At 40.9% G+C, this 19657-nt stretch overlaps 1 protein-coding gene across 9 annotated transcripts in view; it reads right to left on the bottom strand.

The window, feature by feature from the left end:
• KIF21A (kinesin family member 21A) overlaps window positions 1–19657 on the bottom strand; it is a 139768-nt gene that overhangs the window by 63422 nt on the left and 56689 nt on the right. For all 9 annotated transcript variants that reach the window (XM_090042056.1, XM_090042055.1, XM_090042058.1 and 6 more), the window contains 5 exons: window positions 18285–18467; window positions 12713–12862; window positions 11382–11516; window positions 7530–7697; window positions 5454–5569 (listed from right to left, as the gene is read on the bottom strand). In XM_090042056.1, coding sequence (XP_089898182.1) covers window positions 5454–5569; window positions 7530–7697; window positions 11382–11516; window positions 12713–12862; window positions 18285–18467 — 752 coding nt within the window. The remainder of the gene's footprint in view (window positions 1–5453; window positions 5570–7529; window positions 7698–11381; window positions 11517–12712; window positions 12863–18284; window positions 18468–19657) is intronic.

Here is a 19657-nt window from a genome sequence, read left to right as displayed (position 1 = left end):
GCCACCCATTAGGTGAGAGGGCAACAGAACAGGCCCTATAAGGAGAGACTGAGGGACTTGAACCTGTTCAGCCTCAGCAAGAGGCGGCTGAGGGGGGACATGGTGGCTGCCTACAAACTCATCAAGGGAGATCATCAGTAAATAGGAAGAGCCCTTTTCTCCCCAGCAGATGAGGAACAATGGTAATAAGCTGATGGAGAATAGGTTTAGATTAGAGATCAGGAGGCAATATTTTACAGTTAGGGTGGCCAGAATCTGGAACCAACTTCCCAGGGAAGTGGTCTTTGCCCATACCTTAGGCAAATTCAAAAACAGGTTATATGATCACCTGTCTGGGGTCTTGTGAACCCAGCATTCATTCCTGCCTGTGGCAGGGGGTCAGGCTAGATGATCTGTTCAGGTCCCTCCTGACCCTAGCTACTATGAAACTACTATGAAACTATAATGTACAGTTAACACTGAAAAAAAAAATTGCGTGGGGTAGGTCTATGTCACACACCCTACAGCATAGAACACTAAAATATGGAAAGTATATAAAGCTAACAAAGCAGACAAGTAACAGCTTGCTATCAAAATTAATTAACATTGAAGACAAAATGAATTTCACATGACTTGTCCACTTTAAAAGGTGAACTGCAAAGTTAAGATATGCACTGATTAACATGGGATAGACTGGTTAACCATCAACAAAATACTTCCCTTATGTTTTTGTAATCAAAGTGAGTTTTTCAATTTAAATCGCATCGTATTGCATGTACCTCCATTAACAGCAAGCTGCTGACACAAACTGCCCTTAAATATAATTTGTGTAGTATCTGCCAAATTTAAGCTCTAACCAAAAAGTAAAAGCTATTTTCTAATTTTGTTTTCCTGCAATGCATCAGAACAACAGCTGCTCCCCAGGTAGACTCTGAGCAGAATGCACACTTAAGAGTCATGTGCAGTTAATGCTTCCAGAGTGGGAATGGGAAGTGACTGAGCAAAAAGGAACAACATAGCTAAGGGCTATTTATGTATTGCCAACGGTCTGCTAAGAAAATCATATGGGAGTTACAGATAGACTAATATAAATGACTAGTTTTCAAATATGCTGAAAATTCTGATCAGCATCCTGGAGAACAAACTGATTGTTCACAACTCCACCCATCATTTCCTATTACTGAAAGGTATATACATCAGTTAAGTACTTGCCTCCCATTGATTTTAAATGGAATTGGAGAGATGGTTCCTTTAGATCTCTTTGAAAATTCTAGCCTGCATTAATTTTTCTGCCTGCTTTTTTGGGGGGAGGGGGGTACTCTTACATTTCTAGTTAACAGTATTTACCTATGCAGCTATGGAACTTAATCTGTCATGATGGTAGGAACTTTTAAGTGGGAACCAAAGTTATCAGACTGTTGTATATAGGGAGAAACAGGGAGAGGGTGGGCAGGATGGCAATAAAATAAAACAAAAAAGCAACCAAACAACCAAACAGAGGCACACAAATTAGGGACCCATGTTGGTAATGTTAGTCACATTCTTCCTTCTCCCTTCACCTGTTCCTCTGTGAAATCCTCTAGTATCTTCTGCTTTGCTAAAGCACACTACTCTGCCATAAAAATTTTGAGAGGCAAGGATCTCTTTCGGCATTATCTTTTATCGAACCAACTGCACAGGTGGGATAGAATTAGACAAGTTTTTGAATGTAGGACATTCTTCTTCAGGTATGACTTGGTGGCTTATCAAAAATGGCTACCTTCATCTCAGTTTTCTGGCACTGTAGACTGCAAGCTCCTTGGTTCAAAGGAGACCATGCCCTCTTTTATTTCAAGCATAGTACCAAATATGCATAAACATGTTTATAAAATATATTATCTAGAGACAATTCCTGTTATCCCATAAATGCCTATGTTCTTTTCTTAGACTGTGATTTAGCATACCATAACCAAAAACCTTGTTGGCATTCTGAACCATGCATGCCATATGAGGGCAAAGGGTGACAGCAATGCAAGCAGCAGACCTACTTGTTTAGGGAGAAAGGACAGTGCACAGTCAGAAACCTTGACCCATGAGACTGACTGCATTATGCCTAATCAGAATGGGCAGAGTTAGATTTCAGCCCAGAGAAGGAAGCAGCCATAGGTGACTACTTTGATGTATGCAGTTGTTGGGAACTACTTCCTTAGCTGACGGATTGTGGTAGATATGAAGTATCATTACAGGAGGCCCACAGAAAGCTGTCAGCCAACAGTGACCTCTCTGAGAGGGGCCTTATGTATTTTAAATTATTATGGACATTTGAGTGACAGTTGTCTGTTTTTAACAATTCATCAGGCTCTCTTTCATTATCACTTACTTAGTTGGTTAGGTTTTTGATGTTTTGAAGATGAAAGGAGCTATATAAGCATTGAGTATAGATATTATTATTCCTTGAAGTCAATCCATTGTTTGTACCATATAGGCATCTCCAGAGTTATTGACTGTGGTTATGGTTAGAAAGTAAGGATCTGACTTGAGAAATAAGCAGGAATAAAAGAATTCTTTAAACCACCCTTGAAACACTAATGAAGCTTACTTGTCTAGACATAACATCTACTCCTTTGTTGTTTACAGTGATGACTAATACCAACAATAACAACATTGATTTGCTTACTGAACTATCAAATTGCACGGACAAACCCCATGTTTTGCTCAGGCCAGTGAAACAATGAATCGTCTTATGTAACAATGAATTGCATGCGTTCTTCAAACATAACATTTCTCTGTCAGTGGCAAAGATGAAGAGAAAGGAAAAGAGATCAACTGGAGAGGAGAATAATGAAAAATGCAATGGGGAGGCAATTCTGATTGCATAGTTTTAGCCTCATACCAATTAAAGTGGCAGTCATAATATGAAACCCTCTTAGTTTTATATTATAAAAACACTACTACCACTTTTACAAAATAATACTTTACTATTATATTCAGAAGTAACAAACTCACATCCTGTGAGATATGTTGAAATGCATTAAACATTAATCAGTACCTGCCACTTAAAATGAGATGTGTGAAACCTCTGCTTGAAGCAAAAAGTCATTAGAAGTTTAAATCATGCTTTAATTAATAAATCTGTAACAAAGAAACTACACTTGCAGTTGTACCTCGTGCAGGAGGTACTCATCCCCACTAGGGGAAACACCATACTGGATCTAGTGTTAGCCTTTGGGGGCGACCTGCTGGGGGATGTGCTAGTACAAGGGAGGCTAGGGGACAGTGATCATGAAATGATCCAGTTTGCTATTCAGAGAAAAGTGGGGAGGGTAACTAGCACAGCACAAATGCTTGACTTTAGGAAAGCCGACTTCGATGTGCTCAGGGCAGTAGTCAGGGAGGCACTCAGAGACCAGGGGGTAGCTAGTATGGGGGTCCAAGAAAGGTGGTCCTTCCTCAAGGAGGCTATCCTTGGGGCACAGCAGGACGCAATTCCATTGCGCAGGAAGGCAGGAAAAGGGTCCAAGAAACCTTCATGGCTGAGCACGGATATCCAGACTGGCCTGAGGGCAAAGAAAAAGGCGTACTGGCAGTGGAAGCAGGGGACAGGAACAAAGGAGGAGTATACCTCCCTGACCTGAGCTTGTAGGGATTTGGTAAGGGAGGCTAAAACAGCACTGGAGCTTCTGGGATTAAGGATAACAAAAGTCCTTCTTCAAGTATATAGGTAGCAAGAAGTCGTCTCGGGGTAACATTGGACCCCTACAGGACAGGGCAGGGCAGTTGGTGACGGATGCGCGAGAGAAGACAGGACTCTTCAACAAGTTCTTTGCCTCCGTGTTCCTGTCTGCTGACAATGGGGTGCCCTCAGGTGATAGTGTAGAGAGGCCCAGGAAGGATGCGAGTCCCCCGACTGTTAGTTCAGACCTAGTTAAGGACTACCTGGAGGGCTTAGATGTATCCAAGTCAGCGGGCCCGGATGACCTTCATCCACGGGTGCTGAGGGAATTGGCTGGTGTCATTGCGGAGCCATTGGCACAGCTGTTCAAGGACTCCTGGTGCTCGGGCCAAGTCCCTGAGGACTGGAAAAGAGCCAATGTGGTCCCTATTTTCAAGAAGGGGAGGAAGGAAGAGCCTGGCAACTACAGCCCAGTCAGCCTCACTTCTATCCTGGGGAAGGTCTTTGAAAAAATTATCAAGGGCCACATTTGTGAGAGCCCTGCAGGGGAAGTGATGTTGAGGGGTAACCAACATGGGTTCGTGCAAGGCCGATCCTGCCTGACTAACCCGGTCTCTTTCTATGACCAGGTAACAAAGAGCTTAGATGGGAAGGACAAAGTCGATGTCATCTTCTTGGACTTCCAGAAGGCCTTCGACACAGTGTCCCACCCAATTCTGGTGGGCAAGCTGAGAGACTGTGGCATTGACAAATGCACAGTCACATGGGTGGCAAACTGGCTCCAGGGGCACACCCACAGAGTGGTAGTGGCTGGGTCGATGTCGACCTGGGAGGGTGTGGGCAGCGGAGTCCCCCAGGGCTCAGTCCTTGGGCCGGTGCTGTTCAACATTTTCATTAGCAACCTGGACGAGGGTGTGGGGAGCATCCTGTTCAAGTTCGCTGATGACACCAAGCTGTGGGGTAAAGTGAATACACCCACAGGCAGGGACCCCATCCAGGCAGACCTGCATAGGTTGAAGAAGTGGGCAGATCTGAACAGGATGCGGTTCAACAAGGACAAGTACAGGGCGCTGCACCTGGGGAGAGGATTATGGTTATAGGTTAGGGGCTGACCCTCTCGGTAGCACAGAGGCAGAGAGGGATCTTGGAGTTAGGATTGACTCCAGGATGAATATGAGTCGCCAATGCGATGAAGCAATAGGCAGAGCCAACCGCACCCTGTCCTGCATCAACAGGGGCATCACTAACAGGTCCAGAGAGGCGCTCATTCCTGCCCATGGCAGGGCGTCTGACTCAATGATCTGTCTAGGTCCCTCCCGACTCATTGATTCTATGATTCTTTGATTCTATGATTCATTTGAACTACCTTATTAAAAATCCCTTTCCTGGAAAGAATTTTCAACTTAATTGGAAATTAAGTTTTCAAAACATTTCATCTATATTGCCACTGAAAGGGACAGTGTCAAAAAAAGTTTAAAATCGTCTTATTTTACTAATATATTCTTTTGCTCAAAAAAAAAGTACAGTCACTTTTATTATTTATGCAGTTAGTGTTCAGAAGGTAGGTGAAGCAGTCATTTTCCTTTTTGTTCACAGGATATTTCATTTCAAAGTCTCATGCACCGATAGAACGAGTAAATAATTTTTATTAACGAAAAGGAATGCTTTTATTTAAAATTCTATTTGTAAGGACTGACTCGTCCAAAACAACATATTGAATATTAATTGTAGGCATCAATTATAATATGCTCATATCATCATTTACTAAAACCTTCAAACCTGGTTAATCCCAATGAAATATCACATAAGACATTTTCCATACCTGTTTCCTCCAAGAGAATCTTGAAGCAGCCTAGTAAGCTTTGAATCTCTATATGGTACATGAGTTGCCTTCTTACTTTTATCTCCCAATGCACTTATAACATTACCAAGTGCCAGCTGTAAGCATACAAAATTATACAACAGATCAGTTACCTTCAATTTTTAAAATAATCTCCTTTTAAAAACAGATTGGTTATTAGCTGAACCACATACAGTAGTTTGGTGAAAAACATACAAAAATATATATAAAAAGTTTGAATATAGCCAAAAATGTTCAGTCTAAAGTTTAACCCATATTTTAGTTGGCATGCTGTTATGTACTCCTGTACATTTATACACGCCCAGATTCTAAAAAGCTTACATATGAGTGTATTCACATTGACTTCCACTGGATTATTCACAAGTTTAAATATGGTAACTCAGAATCAGGTCCTACATTATAAAGAAGCAGAATATCAACTTTATTGAGATTTCTGCATTTAACTCTGGTATCTTTCCTCAACATCTGTTGTTTGAAATCCGGCCACCAGGTGGCAGTGTGCAATAAATTCATGAGAACCATGAACTGACAGTTTACAAAACTATTATAATTTTTCAAATATGATGTTATTTCAGTAGGGTTCATAGATATTTGAAAGAGTTTAAGTCACTGGTAACCTGTGCATTACTATGAAAGCTATGAAGCATTCACTGAATTGCTGACTATATAAAAACAGCATATTTTACTCAAACCTAAGCCATAGTGCAAACTAAAGCAAATATGTAAGCTTAACCTTCTAAAAATGTGGGCTAGACCTGCACCATCAGTACAACTAGAAGAAACTGAGCTGACTCTTTCCTGCATCTCACAATGTGAACAGAATTACTAACTAAGCTCTAGTTGCAGAATATTTATCACTGGCAATATGAGCCAAACAAAACAAAGGGACAAGGTATGCTCTCATTCTGAGATGAGTGTGCAGTTTGGCTATTTGAAAGGCATTTTTTCCTCTGCAAAATGAATTAATTTCAGCAGCAGTCCTGCAAACAGAATCAGCGACAGACCCCTCATGCAGAACCCAATAAAGCCAATAAGCTCAAAACAAAAAGAAGGCTGTTGGCCTTCACACATAACAACTTCATGACACACTGGTAACCCTAACACCTTTCTGTGTAGGGCAGGGCCATGGTTAAATAAAGAAAACATGCAGACATAAAAATAACAAAAACTGTAAGGAGGATATAGTTGTACTCTGTACTTTTTCTTGAAAATATAGTTGTAAAGTGATGCCAGCAATTTTCAAGTACTGCAAGGAAAGTATTTTAAAAGTAACATCACAACTTTTGAAAATCACATAGCTGTACTGTTTTAGTTACAATTGTTTTAAATTCTACTTGTCATTGCTATGGCACAGAAATTAAAGATGTTCCATGTTTTTGTTCAGTGTTTTATATATCCACATTTCCTTTGCATAGTCTATCAGTTTCCCATCTGTGTGGGTTCACACAACAGGAAAGAGAAAAAAAATTAAAAATAGTAACACACAACAGTAAAATCACCAAAATTGGCAGAACAAAAGTAGAACCTGTAGCTACTTTTATCTTATTAAAGTTCACCTGATTTCAAGTTAACTGTGTCCCTTTAAAAAAAACTTGGATTTTCATAGGATCATTCTGAATCAACCAGAACTACTTGGTGTTTTCAAATTTTATATACATTTCATTAAAGCAGATTTTAAATTTAATATATTAGTATAAATACAGTAAGCTATTACCACAGCTAAAAAAAACCCAGTAGAAGCAATATTCTGTATAAAATATTTCCTACCATATGCTAGTTATAATATAATCACTTTCAGAAAGATTTGCAGGTAGTATAATTTGCCACGTATAGAGTATAGTAGCTTAGGAATTGCTTTAGAATCCATGAGAACCTAGTTAGAATTGATATAAATTGTCATTTGTTAGCTCTCATACCAAAATCACTGGTTCTGTGCGTCATTAAGAATGTCTGCTTCAGGGATTTCTCAACACAAGAGAGCCAAAGACCAAGAAAAGAGATTACTGGCAGCTTAGTGAAACAAGTCTTTAATCTTACTAGCCCACAGTTGATGGAAATGCCTTCTTTTGCCCTCTCTCCAGTAGCTCCTGTACGCTTTAACCTTTCCGATCCCGCCAGATCAACAAAATGGAACTTGGCAGTAAGGGTTTCAAACTCATTCATTTGAGAAGATTCAGATATTATCCTGTTATCTGTCTCGCTTTCCTGTATTGAAGAGAGAATACACTTACTGCACATATTAACAAGGCTCAACAATTATTTCACATATTCTTAAGTTGGTTTCTCTAACAAGATCAGGATCTCTTCAGTTCTCTTCTATTTCAGGAGTACACATGAATAAAAGAGACCATTTGAGGCAAATATCAATATAAATTATTTTCAGAATAAAATTCCAAGCATGTAATACTCTATATTAATAGCTCCAGTTCCTTCTTTATAGAGAAAATAAATGCAAAAAAGGCAAGACAGCTGGACAACAAAGTTTGAATATAAACAAACATCTGTTCCAGGATCATCTAATTAAAACTCCTATCCTTTAATGAGTTGTACCACTTCCCAAGGGTGCCATAATTACTGAAGTAATAACCAAACCTACTTCAGAGGCCTCCCAAATCACCACTTTGAAAGCTGGCTAAAGCCACACCTATTTTACATTCCTTTTTCCATTTCTCAACATCACATATGACAGATGTATCATCCTACGTGTTAACTGTGGAAAGTGCTTGTTTTCTTTCCTGCCCCCTCTCTTTCCTACTGTCACTATTACTGTATCGTTCCATGCCTTCTCTTAGCAACCTGTTCCAATGCTTGAATACCTTCATAGTTATAAAGTTCCTCCTATCTTCAGCCTAAATTTCCCTGCTGCAGCTTGAGACCATTGCTCCTGGTCCTTTCCCCTACAGCCACAGAGAAAAGCCCATCTCCATTCCCTCAATAATCACTCTTCAGGTATTTGAAAACTGTTACCAGGTCTGTCTGTCCCCCTCCCTCTCCCCCTTCCCCCCACCCCCATCTTCTCTTTTGCCATTCCTTCCAAGTCTTGCTTCCCAGTCTCCAATCATTTTTACTGAATCATTTTTTTGCTCTGCGCTGAACTATTTCCAAACTGTTCACATCCTTCTTAAAGTGAGGGGCCCAAAACTGGACACAGTATTCCAGATGAGGCCTCACCAGGGCTGAACAGAGCAGAAGAATCACTTCCCTTTATTTGCAATGACAATCCTGTTAATACAACCCAGTATCCAGTATACTTGTTGCCTCCCCTCCCCCCACCCAAGAACACACTAGTGGCTCATATTCAGCTTGTGGTCTACTGTAACTCCTAGGTCTTTCTTTGCAGTACTGCAGCCTAGCCAGTCATTTCCCAGTCTGTATTTATGCAAGCAATGAATCTGTCTTAAGTACAGGACTTCACACTTGTCCTTGCTGAATCTTATCTGATTCACTTCAGATTATTTCTCCAGTCTATCAAAGTCAGTCTGGATTCTAGCCCCACTCTCCAAAATATCTGCAACTCCAATTTACTTGGTGTCATCCACCAACCTCCAAAATATGTGCTCAATCCCATCATTCAAATCATTAAACAAAGATATTAAACAAGATCAGACCCAAGACAGACCCGAGAAACCCCTTGATACCTCCTCCCAACTAGACATTGAGTCACTGATGACTACTCATTAAGATGATCCAACTAGTTACGTATCTATCTTACAGTACTTTTGTGTACTCTGCAGTTCCTTAGCTTGTAAAGAGAATGTCATGAGAGACTGTCAGAAGCTTTGAGAAATCAAAGTATATCACATTTGCTGCTCTCCCACAATCCACAGAGTCTGTCAAAGAATTTCAATGGCATCAAAGCTGAAGTGCTAGCACATCAAGTGCATTAAGTCAGCCAAGTACCTTGCTTTTAGTGATTTATACCACAGGAGGACTCCAGCTGGCCAGCAGCTCTCTAAATCCACATATCCCAATGTATAACAGAATGATTCCCTTTTCATTACCATCAACAGGGCTATCCCTAGGGGTGGGTGAGTGGGGTGGCTGCCCCGGGCCCCACACTTTGGGGGGCTCTGCAGACAGTGCCATACAGGCCCTGCCGTGGCCACTGTGCATTGCCAGCTCTGCAGTCAGACCACTCGCCGCCACCCCCACCTCCCTGCACAGGCTGACATGCCATTTTTTTTTTAAATTGGCATACTTTATACCGGACACAGAAATAAGAGTCAACACATCCCAAAATTCATATGACTTACAGCACAGGCTACAGTAAAACCATGTTCTTAGGGGTGTGTGGGACCCAGGACATATCATGGTACCTTGACTCACATGCTTCAGCCCTGTTAAAGAAACACCTCTTGGTAGAGAGGTGGTTAGCCATGTTAGTCTAAAGTCAGGGTTGAGAAGTAGTTCCTTATCTGTGTTTAATTATTCACTCCTTGGCCTCTCTGGTAAGACTGTCAACAAGCAGAACAATTAGTATCTCCATGAGAGTTTACATTAATATACACACTGGTTAGAAGATAGGAACTTTGTACAAGTACACTCTGCAGACTGGTTAGAGTACTAGAAACTTTCATTCAACTGTTCAGGGCTCATTTTACATAGAGATAACTTGGGGTGGTAATCTTTGAAACCCATTAATCAGTTAGCCACTGGTTTTCATCTGTTTTCCAAATAGGGCATGTGTTTATAGACCCCAAATTCTTTCACTAGTAAAGCACTTTATGATTTCTTTTTTTTAATCTGTTTCAGAACACATCTCCTTCCTAAAACAGCTTCTGTATCTTCAGTTTTAGAAAGTCTGTAGAGAACTGGGACACAAATTCAGGAGAATCCCAAAGCACCACAACCCTGGCTGCCTGCCCTTCTTCTGCAGCAGAGGCTACGGCTGTAGTCTCCCAACTTCATAGAGCGAGAAGCAGGCAGGCAGCACACAGCAGATGCTGCCAACCAAGGAGAGAATCTGTTACCTTAGTAACGGATGTCTCTGCATCTCTAAGCTGCTGCCCATAGAAAACAGCAAAGCCAGAAACTTGAGCAGTGGCTTTCCCAGCCACTAACCGAGGATTTGTATTCCAGGAATGTTCAGAGGCCTCATCAAATTCTGGGCCCCATTACGTAGGGCATCAGAGAGTAGTCTAGCCAGCTGCAGTTTGAGTTTCACGACCCAGTCATGTCATATTCCAGATCCTCAAAACATCTTGCTAAAGTCCACCAGGAACAAGAAGATACATAACAAAGCTGTCTGGCACTCTAAGAGTCAGAGGAATCAAGCCAACTAGCCTTGTTTTGGGGCACAGCCTCCTTAAAGAACAGGGTAATAGTATGCAAAGTATCAAATGACTGCCCCATGAGTGCTTGAGTCCTTAAAAAGCCTGCAAAAACTCTGCTGAGGGAGAGGAGCTAGCTATAGGAAAGAGGCTAGCTTCAAAATCTAAAGTAGTAATTCTTAAGATAAGCCATTTGCTGCCTTCTGCTCTTTTTCACTTCTGCCCTCTTTCTAATTTGTAATCAAGAACACTCAACCCTACCTATGCACCTGTGTCTGTGAAATACAAATAAGGTTAAAACTATTTGCCAATTAAATGCAAAATATGTTGTTCTAATTTTCTAACAAAGTGTTACTTATTACAGCAAAGTATTGAAAGCATGCTGGGTAGAGTAGGTTTTTGTTCACCATTAGTGGCCAGTTAACATAACATTTACATTGCTTCAGGGTTCTAGGTTGATTGCATATGCAGTTTAGATCATTTTCTTTTTTAAAATACCCAGCAAATGGTTTTGTACATAATATGATATTTTTACACAATATAGTTCAAAGAAGTTTTAAATCAATATTCATACTTTGAAACAACTGTTACTAAAGTACTATAAATGCAAAAAACATACAGTGTTAAATGCAGGACAAACTCTGGTTTGACACAAATGGATAGTGAAGATCGCATGTGACCGTGAACTCTGAACATTCATCTGAGTACTGGCAGTTGTTCGAGATAAAGCACCCAACTTCAAACACTGCATCATCTAGAAAGAAAGACAAAAAGGACTATATTGCTGGTATGTTTTTAAACACAAAAGTGCTGAATCTAAACTGTTTATATTTTAAAAGGTACACATAAATTCTCCTTGTTCAACAATTATTTCTAGTGCCTTGAAATAGCAACTTCATTTACAGTTCATGTTGTAACTCCTACTGTAAAGGCAAACTAAAGAGTTACAATATTTCACCATGTCTTAGTATGCTATTCCAAACTTTTTAATACATCCCTTACTAATAAGATAGTCCTCCATCAACTTCAGACACTGTGAAAGCCCCACTTACAGCTCAGTTTCTCACATTAGCATGAAGACAAAACTAACAATAGCATTTTAATGCCATTGCATTTAGCATACTCCGCATTTGCAGAAGGCATTTTTAAAAATGTTTTTCTAACATGGGGCAGATAGCATGCATAGCCTAAGAGAACTACTCTATGCATAAACTGACACATTATCTTCATTCATCACTACACTGGTGTTACAAAGCTGTAACAAACATAGAACTAGTCTTTCTGGATTAAAACATAAAGATGCAGTGCCTGGAACAATAGGTTTTCAGCTCTAGTTTTAAGTGTACCATTTAACCATACCATTTAACTGCTAGCCTGCAAATGGTTACATCACAAATGGAAAGGAGGATCTAAATTTTTAATCATTATGGATGCTTACAGACATAAAACAAACAAATGGCACTTAAACTTGGCACAAGCCCTGTGCATGCCCAGAAGAGGCATCATGTTAGTTTGACCTGGCTCGGCCAACATCTGTATACATCAGGCACTTCAGTGGGGCTTTTTTAGCACTTTTATCTAATTGATTGAATCAGCTATTAGATAAAAACACCAAAAAGCCCCATTGAAGCGCACAATCTTTACAGACATTGCAGAACCAAGTCGAATTAATATGTTCCCTCTTCTAGTAAAGCACGTTTTGGGGTGGGGGGTGGCAGGGCTTTCCAACTCTGTTAGCAGCCTGCGTGCTTCAGAAGTTAGCAAGTGTTATCCAGCCTTTCCCCCAACCCCCTGTAGCCATGGTTTCAGAACTCCTGAATAGGGACTACAAAAATGAAAATCAGAGAATTAAAAACCTAAGGAAAAATTTAATAACTTTTCCCATCAACGTAGAGATAACCCATGTTTTTATACTGGGCATATTTAGGCTGTACATTAAATTTCAATCACCTCGGATTCTCCATTCACAGTTCGTGTTGTAACTCCTACTGTATAAATTCCTCCAGTTGAATCTTCATGTATTTTGATATTTGATTTTTTATTTTTTGCATCAATATCACGTGTTGTATCAAACAGATCAAGTATTTCTTCATTGTAAAGCTAGCAAAGAAAAAGGCAGCAAACATTACTTCAGTCCTCTCAAAACTAAAACCATATACATTTTACATACAGGTGATATTTTAGAATCTATCATAATCCAGTTTTAACTATAAGAGCTTCTGTGTAAAAGTCAGCATTATGAATCCAGCAAGTTAACACAGAACGACACTAAGTTAATTATCTGCAAGACTTTATTACACTGTTTGAAAAAAGAAAAAAAAAAAACCCGAGCATGGTAGTTTGAGCCATGTAGAAAGCTGAAAGTGGGTTCCTGGGTGCAACTAGCCCAGACGATATGCTCAAAGCCAGCAGAACTACAAAAGTAAACTCAGTAACAGACACCACTGAACATAAATGACAGACTGCTTATGCAGTTTTCAGCTCTGTATGATTGTTTTTGTTTCTACCAATTCATTGTTTGGTCCATTCTTTTCTACCGATTTCTTCAATCCCTACAATTCAGCTGCTCGACACACAATTCCATGTAGTGTTATCCCTTTTCTCAAAGACGTTTGTTTGGATTTTCCTTTCAGCTGACCTGCATCAGCTTCATCCACCTAGCCCTGACATTAAATTAATGTAAAATAAGTAAAATCACCACCACCACACGAATTGTATACATCACAATACCAACCAACTACATATAAAATACTGTGCTACCAACATGATACTTATAAACAATACTCTAGTCCAGCTAGATGTTAAATTCCTATTAGCTCCTACCCTCACATGTTTTTCAGGCTGCCAAACACTATGTAATTCTTGGAGAGTGCACTCATCTCCACATCTATATTTACCTGCAAAATGTTCACATAAAGTCATTGTCTACTGTTACCTTAATTTTGAAATGGGAAGGTTGACTGACTTGCTTAAAGTGGTCAGGCAAATTTGTAACCATTAACAAAAATTTAAGTACATTGACAAAGAATTACAGTCTCAGAAAAAAATCACATAATTAAGAAAGGCTAAAGAAAATCTAGTCTGGGACCTTGAGAGAACTAAAACCTGGTTTGGCCAAAATCTTCAAACATAGGTACCTAAGTATGGATTTGCCTAATAAAAAAGGGATTTTAATTTTGTAAGTTTTCAGCACCCAGCTGCAACTTACCACAAAGAACAGTGTGGATGGAAAACACTCTTTGGTGGCTTTTGCAAGGGAAATAAGGCAGAAGTAACATTTTATTTTTATTCATACGTTGAATGTGCCAATGGCCAGGTTCACACTGGGCTTTAGAAAGCAAAACTGTTTGTGGGGTGAATGGGGAGTGATCCTCAAGTTATGAATGTAAGACGATACTAATATTGAACATTCACAGGCGTGAGAGGAAGTAGGGGCAGAGTTGTCAGCAGTATGTCAGTTCCTACACTCTATCTGGCCCTCTTTCTTATCCTGCAAGGAAGAAGCCAGAAGCTATGCTTCTGGGTCTCCTGAAGGCAATGGCATTTGTAGTTCCTTCTCAAGTCTGTGCGGGTTCCAAATAACTTTTGGACATGGTATAACAGTTTCTACAATGATCAACTCCTGGTTTCGATGAGAACAATGCCTGTTTTGGTGTACCAAGTCTTTGTCTAAGGTTATGACTAGATTGGAATCACTCCAGGTGTCATAAGAAACAACTCAGCTTTAAATGTGCATACTGCCAGTAGCATTGCCACAACAGCAGGAAGCTCAGTACATGTGGCAAAATGTATATATGAATTTGCATAACTATGACCCCACACGCAACTCTATGCTGCAATGGCTACGTTGCTGACTGGACTGAATCTTGCTAGTTTAAAGCTAACTACACAAGTTGCAGTGACTGTCCTACAGACATATCCTTAGTTGTAACACTACTCAAAATATGTGGGAGGAGGTAGACTGTAACTTCCTGGAATCTGGAGAAGATGAGTAAGTTAAACTATTGGTTGTTTATGGCATAAAGGGAGGAAAGGTGGCTCTCTCACATGAAGGGCTAGTCAGATATTTTCTGAGAGCCACATGGCAGCAGAATGAAGTACCTTTTCTTCTTCTCCCTCCTTCTTAGCCTCCATTTTGAAATTACAGGACTATTGTCCCTGCTGACAAACTGGCATGGCCCCATTAAATTCAGCTAAGTACATCAGTATACACTAGCGGCATTGAACCCAGAGTGAAAACAGCACTAACTCATCAAGCTACTTGGTTGCAAGGGAGAAATCAAGACAGTAGGTAACTATTTTAAAAGGAGCATAGAACACCTAAATACAAGGCATATAAAATGGTAGAATTTCTCTTGCGTTTTGAAATGATTCTCAAGAACAAAAAGAGTTAAGAGCTTGGAACATGATACATCTGGTTCTTTCCATGTAGAAAGAGGAAATCATATTTGCTAACTAGAGGTATGTATTCAGTTTTCATCAAGAGCATCACCTTGCTAAGTATGCAGATACAGTCTGTTAAAGTACGGATAAAAATGATTTTCTTTTATATTTTTTAGGACATGGCATTTTATTTTATTTTTGATGTAGGAAATCTACAAGGAGTTTGATTTAAATTCCCCGTCTTTAGATATTATCTTAGTGATTTTTAGAATCTTCTTTAGTAACTGTAAGAAATGTCATACTTCTAAAAGGGAAATCTAGAAGCATTATTGGTTAATCTTTATTCCAGGCATAGGTAAGCATGCCATACATACACTGTTCACCAAAAATCAATTCAATGAAAAAAGCTGGAAGGGAATACTAAGAGGGGAAAGAGAAAGCAGCCCCCAGCTATGTCCCTCTACAAATCCACTATCAAGATGCAATAGGAACAGTCCAGGTGTTTTGTTTTGATTTCTTTTTTTTCTTTTTCTTCTTTTTTTTGGGGGGGGAGGGGGGAAGGGGTTGGGGTTTTTTTAGGCCCTTTCACAATTCTTGTGGGGGAGGACAAGGCTTACATTGTTGGCTTGGTAAAGCACTGTCTACATATATGTTCTTATATCAGTAAAACCAAACGACATCAAGAAATGATGACAGCCACTTTGGCCTGTCATTTAGAAAAGTTAGTCGAGAAGAAATCTCGTGCAAGCAGAACACAGAAGAAACAGGGCAGCAAAACAAACAGAAGTGAGAAACTAGGAATAACTTTTCCTTTTCTCCCCCCCAACAACAAAATGCTTTTTGGAAGCAGTATTCCTTAAAAGTTATACTAATAAATCTATTAAGATGTAGTCCAGAGGTCAGCAACATTTTGAGTCGAGTGTCAAAAAACCCAGCAACCTGAAGTTTGAAGATGTCGGTGCGCCAGGTGCAAACAGTGGGGAAACCGTGAGGAGCCTAACACCACGGAGCCTGGGCTGCTCACAGCAGGCTGCCGTAAGCCTGCAAGTAGCTGCACCAAGCTCCAGAGCCTCAGCCGCACTCACTGTTGCCAGCGGCTGCAGGCACACCTCTGGAAACAGCAGGGAAAGGGCCAAGGAGTGGGGCATTGAGGGGAGCAGCCCCTTCCCCGCAGCAGGCTGGACACTAGCTGCATGTGCAGGAACAGCACAGATCCTGCCAGGACCCCCCCGGGGCATGACAGGAACAAGAGCTGCGGCCAAGGCCTGTGCTATGCCAAGGCAGTGGTCCAGCTCCCTGCTCAGGGCAGCAAGAGCAGGGATGAGGGCTGGAGCTGGCAACATGGCTTGGCCCAGCCTGCTGGCACTCAGGCCCAGGAAAAGCACCCTCTGGGACCACCCACGGCAGTATGGCAGCTACCTCCATGGCACTGTCCCTGCCCGCCACCACCTTCTCCAGGCCCCGCAGCTGGAAGAGGGCTGCTCCACCTCATTCCTAGGGCCATGGCTCAGGCCCGGCGGACAGCTGCCTTAGCCACCATGTGGATGAGCTCTCCAGGGAGATGAGATGCAGACTGGCGTGGCAGGCCCTAAAGCTGCCCAGCTAGAGCCCTCCTGTGCAGGGCTGCTGCACTCATGCAGCTCACACTGCCCTTCAGAGCCAGACCCAGTGGGACAGGGACATGCCTCCCTTTCCCTCTGCTCCTCCCCCAGGGATGTTAGGCTTTGTGGGCATGCAGCCACTGGCAGTGGAGCACAGCTCCAGCCCCTTCCCCACAGTGGTCCCCAAGACATGGCATGGCAACAAGCCAGGCCAAGGCTCTGGATCCCAGTGTAGGGTCATGGCTGTCTGCCACATCTGGCCCAGGCTCTGGGCAACTGCTACCTGCCACAGAGCCCAAGCTGCTCGCAGCAGGGCTTGCAGCTTCCCCGCTGCCTGCTGTGAGCAGCCTGGACTCCGTGGCCAGTGACAGCTGCCCAGAGCCTGGGCTGGACGTAACGTGCCAAACAAAATGGACTTACATGCCATGATCTGGCATGCATGCCAGGGGTTGCCAACCCTTGTTTTAGCAAGTACACTTCTGAATTAATATATATTTCTCAGTATCATCATGGTCTTAATATAGCATACAGTATCTTAAAAAACGAATTATGTCTATAATTTTTTACTTTTAACTCTTAACCCTTTATTTTGGGATTAAAAAACAGTTGCAACCACATTTGGAATACTATGGGTAATACAATTTTAGAAGTTCAGCAGATATTCTTTACAAACAATTGTGTTACTGTTCCTATTGCAATTCCTAAAATAGAACAATTGCAACTCTCAGAGCAGTTGGAAAACCACATCCAAATCAAGTGGTAAATAATTAGTTTAGACTTTGTACTATTCATTTCCCATGCATAATGATTTTTCTAGGCAAACATTAGCCAGAGCTTTAAAAACCCCTGCCGAGGTCAATGGTGACAAAAGCATGTTAGTTTAACAGCAAAGTTAGTTTTGCTAATCTTTAGTCACACGTACAAATAATGATGTTATAATCTCTAACATGCTGCAGCAATATGCTGCCTATTAACATGATTGGAATATCACAGGTTTTCACGGTAGATTCAGATAAAAAGGCAAATTCTGTATTACTGTTCATAAGTGGAAGGAAATATAATTTAATTTCATAGATTATGGTTTATTCCAAAATAAAAACCTAGAAGGTGATTAATGTTTGTTCCTGTGCTCATATGCACATGATGGACTGGAATATAACAACTATAAAATATGTAAATTAATAATATAGATACTTCAAAATGTACTTCAAAATGTAAATGTAAAGAGACATTTTTTTAAAATGCACCGACTGGAAAAAAATGAATTGGAGCATAAAAAAAATGAATTGGATGATAAAAGTTTCTTTTAACAGGCAAGCACTAAAAATTCCCTTAATGTAATCCTACAGAGAAGTTGTGCAGCACAGTTAATTTAAAATATCTTAGGTAGAAGGCAGGGCAGAGTGGCACCTTACAGATTACTTAATTGAGAAGCATAAGCTGTCTTCACCAGATGAGGGAAAAGCTGCATAAGCAGTAACTGGGGCAGCAAAATGTTTTACTAGCTTCCCAAAAATAGTTATATCGACAAAGCTTACCTCTAAGAACTGAGCATTCACTTTAAATTCAGGAGGAGGAAGTCCTTGTTTAATAGCAGCTTGCTTTTTTTCTTCAATACATCTAAAAAGATGCGTAACAGCACGAGATATAATGCCCTGTTCCTCTTCTGTTATGTTGACATCAAATCCCGTTCCCATGGTATATGTTTTGCCAGCACCTGTCTGAATTAAAAAGTAGTAATGAATTGTATTAAGGGCACCAAGATATACCTATATTTAGGTTGTGTCAAGAGATGCAAGACTGTTCCAGTTGAACACTAGTATTATAGGAAAGATAGGTACTACTACTAAGTCACAACTTATACAATTCTTGGCTTTACATTGCCATATCATCCACAAACAAAAACATTTCTAAAATGAATGGAGATAAAGAAGAAGCTATGTAAATTCTATCATTTACAACACAATAGAAGCAGTTTATATTTCTGCATTGCTCTCCCTATAAAATTATTTTATGCTGTTGACAAGGACCAGAGTCCCCAGAGAAAATAAAGGTATTAGCATGGCTATTAGGTCCCTCAGGACTTACAAACAGATGTGCCTAGTTTGTAAATCCTAAATGGACTTAATGATGAAATAAGCTGAGCACATCAGCATCTATGTAGTTGACTGGCATAACTTTTTGGTGCCTAAAGTCACTTGTACACACCATGGGGGTTTAATTTGGTTTGGGTCCCCCTGAACTGAAACGGGGGATTTTTAGAAACACTGCTTCAGTTTAGGGAGAATAAAACCGAACTAAACCCCCGTGGCGTGTACACAAGGGTGGGGGCCTGATCCTTACCTGCCTCTTTTGCAGCAGGGCGGGGCAAGCTGCCAGCAGGCCAGGCAGACCCTGCGCTGCCCAGGCAGACCCAGGGAGTGCCACAGCCATCAGCCCCCCCACAGCTGCAGATAGAAGCACTGGGCCCCCGCATAACTCAAGCAGGCAGGCTCTGGGGAGAAAAGAAAGATCAGGATCACTGCTTTTTTTTTCCTTCAGTGGAATCTGCCTTCATGGGCTGCTGCCAGGTCCCACACCTCCTAAGCAGCATGGGGCCCATCAAGCCCCAAGCACATCAGCTTCCAGCACTCCATACTCTGTTGCACCTCGTTAGGTAGCAAACTAAAAAACCTCAGAAGTGTTTTATCTTACTACATACCAAAGTCATTTAAAGCAGAATACACCGCCAAGCATATAAACAGCAACATCATTAAAGCAGTGCAAAAGGGCATTTAAACCGCTTTAAAGGCCAATTTTGTGGCACGTACAAAGACTTTGAGTAAACTTAGCTAGCCATAACTTAGCACCTCTGGACTCACATCTACCTAAGTAGTTATGTAGTGGGGAGAGAGGGTGCCACCTACATATA

Source organism: Crocodylus siamensis, chromosome 4 (genome assembly GCF_052110815.1).
Source record: "Crocodylus siamensis isolate JL-2025a chromosome 4, ASM5211081v1, whole genome shotgun sequence".
Classification (NCBI taxonomy): Eukaryota; Metazoa; Chordata; order Crocodylia; family Crocodylidae; genus Crocodylus; species Crocodylus siamensis.
This window is presented reverse-complemented; position numbering and strand designations above follow the sequence as displayed.